At 56.1% G+C, this 916-nt stretch overlaps 1 protein-coding gene across 1 annotated transcript in view; it reads left to right on the top strand.

The window, feature by feature from the left end:
• The window catches only part of LOC106143863 (RNA polymerase II degradation factor 1-like), a 1,173-nt gene extending 813 nt beyond the window's left edge, over positions 1 to 360 (top strand). Inside the window, exon 2 of the mRNA XM_013347772.1 lies at positions 7 to 360. Within this exon, the coding sequence (XP_013203226.1) occupies positions 7 to 360 (354 nt within the window). The remainder of the gene's footprint in view (positions 1 to 6) is intronic.
• Positions 361 to 916: the final 556 nt, after the last annotated feature.

Consider the following 916-nt stretch of genomic DNA (forward strand, 5'->3'; position numbering starts at 1 on the left):
ACACAGCAACACACGGGCTTGCAGCAGCTGGAGCCACAGCCCCCACAGCTGGAGCCACAGCCCCCACAGCTAGAGCCACAGCCTCCGCAGCTGGAGCAGGAACAGGCAGGTACACAGCAACACACGGGCTTGCAGCAGCTGGAGCCACAACCCCCACAGCTGGATCCACAGCCCCCACAGGAGCCACAGCCCCCGCAGGAGCCACAGCCCCCGCAGGAGCCACAGCCCCCACAGCTGGAGCAGGAACAGGCAGGCACACAACAGCACACAGGCACACAGCAGCTGGAGCCACAGCCCCCACAACTGGAGCCACAGCCTCCGGAACAGCCACAGCAGCTCATGGTTCTGATGTTGGGTTGAGGATGGAGTAGGTCAGAGGAACAGATTGAGAGGAAAGATGTGTAGGTATGGAGACTCCTGAGCCTGGGCCCTTTATATCCCTGCCCAGCGTCAGATGTGAAGCTGCATTTGCTTTCTTCCTTGTTCTTGGCCTCCCTGTTTACTCTAGACTTGTTTGGTAGCTTTTCTTTGGTCTGTTGACTCTCTATGGTTGGAATGTGGGTTTTCTGAGGTAATTTCCTGCGGAATTCATACTGAAGGAAAATGCTCTCTTACTTGGCTCCTGTCATTGAGTAAGGCTTGGTTGGGACTCAGGCTCTTACACCCGTATGCAGATTTCCATTGTCCTCTCCTGCAGAATGGGGATTCCCAGAGTGGCCTCCAAGGATGTGAAGGTTTTGTGAGATAATTCCTGCTTATGCCTACTTGAGCCCCTGCCGAGGGCTCCCACCTCTGTGTGGTGCTGTGTGTCTGAGACATGCTCAGGCTGTGGCTTCTGCTGAACGTCTGGTTCCGAGATGCCCTCAGACCGTTGCCATGCCACCCTCTGCTGCTTCCCTTTGTGTGACACAGCAAT

The sequence above is a fragment of the Microtus ochrogaster genome, chromosome 8, assembly GCF_000317375.1.
Source record: "Microtus ochrogaster isolate Prairie Vole_2 chromosome 8, MicOch1.0, whole genome shotgun sequence".
Classification (NCBI taxonomy): Eukaryota; Metazoa; Chordata; class Mammalia; order Rodentia; family Cricetidae; genus Microtus; species Microtus ochrogaster.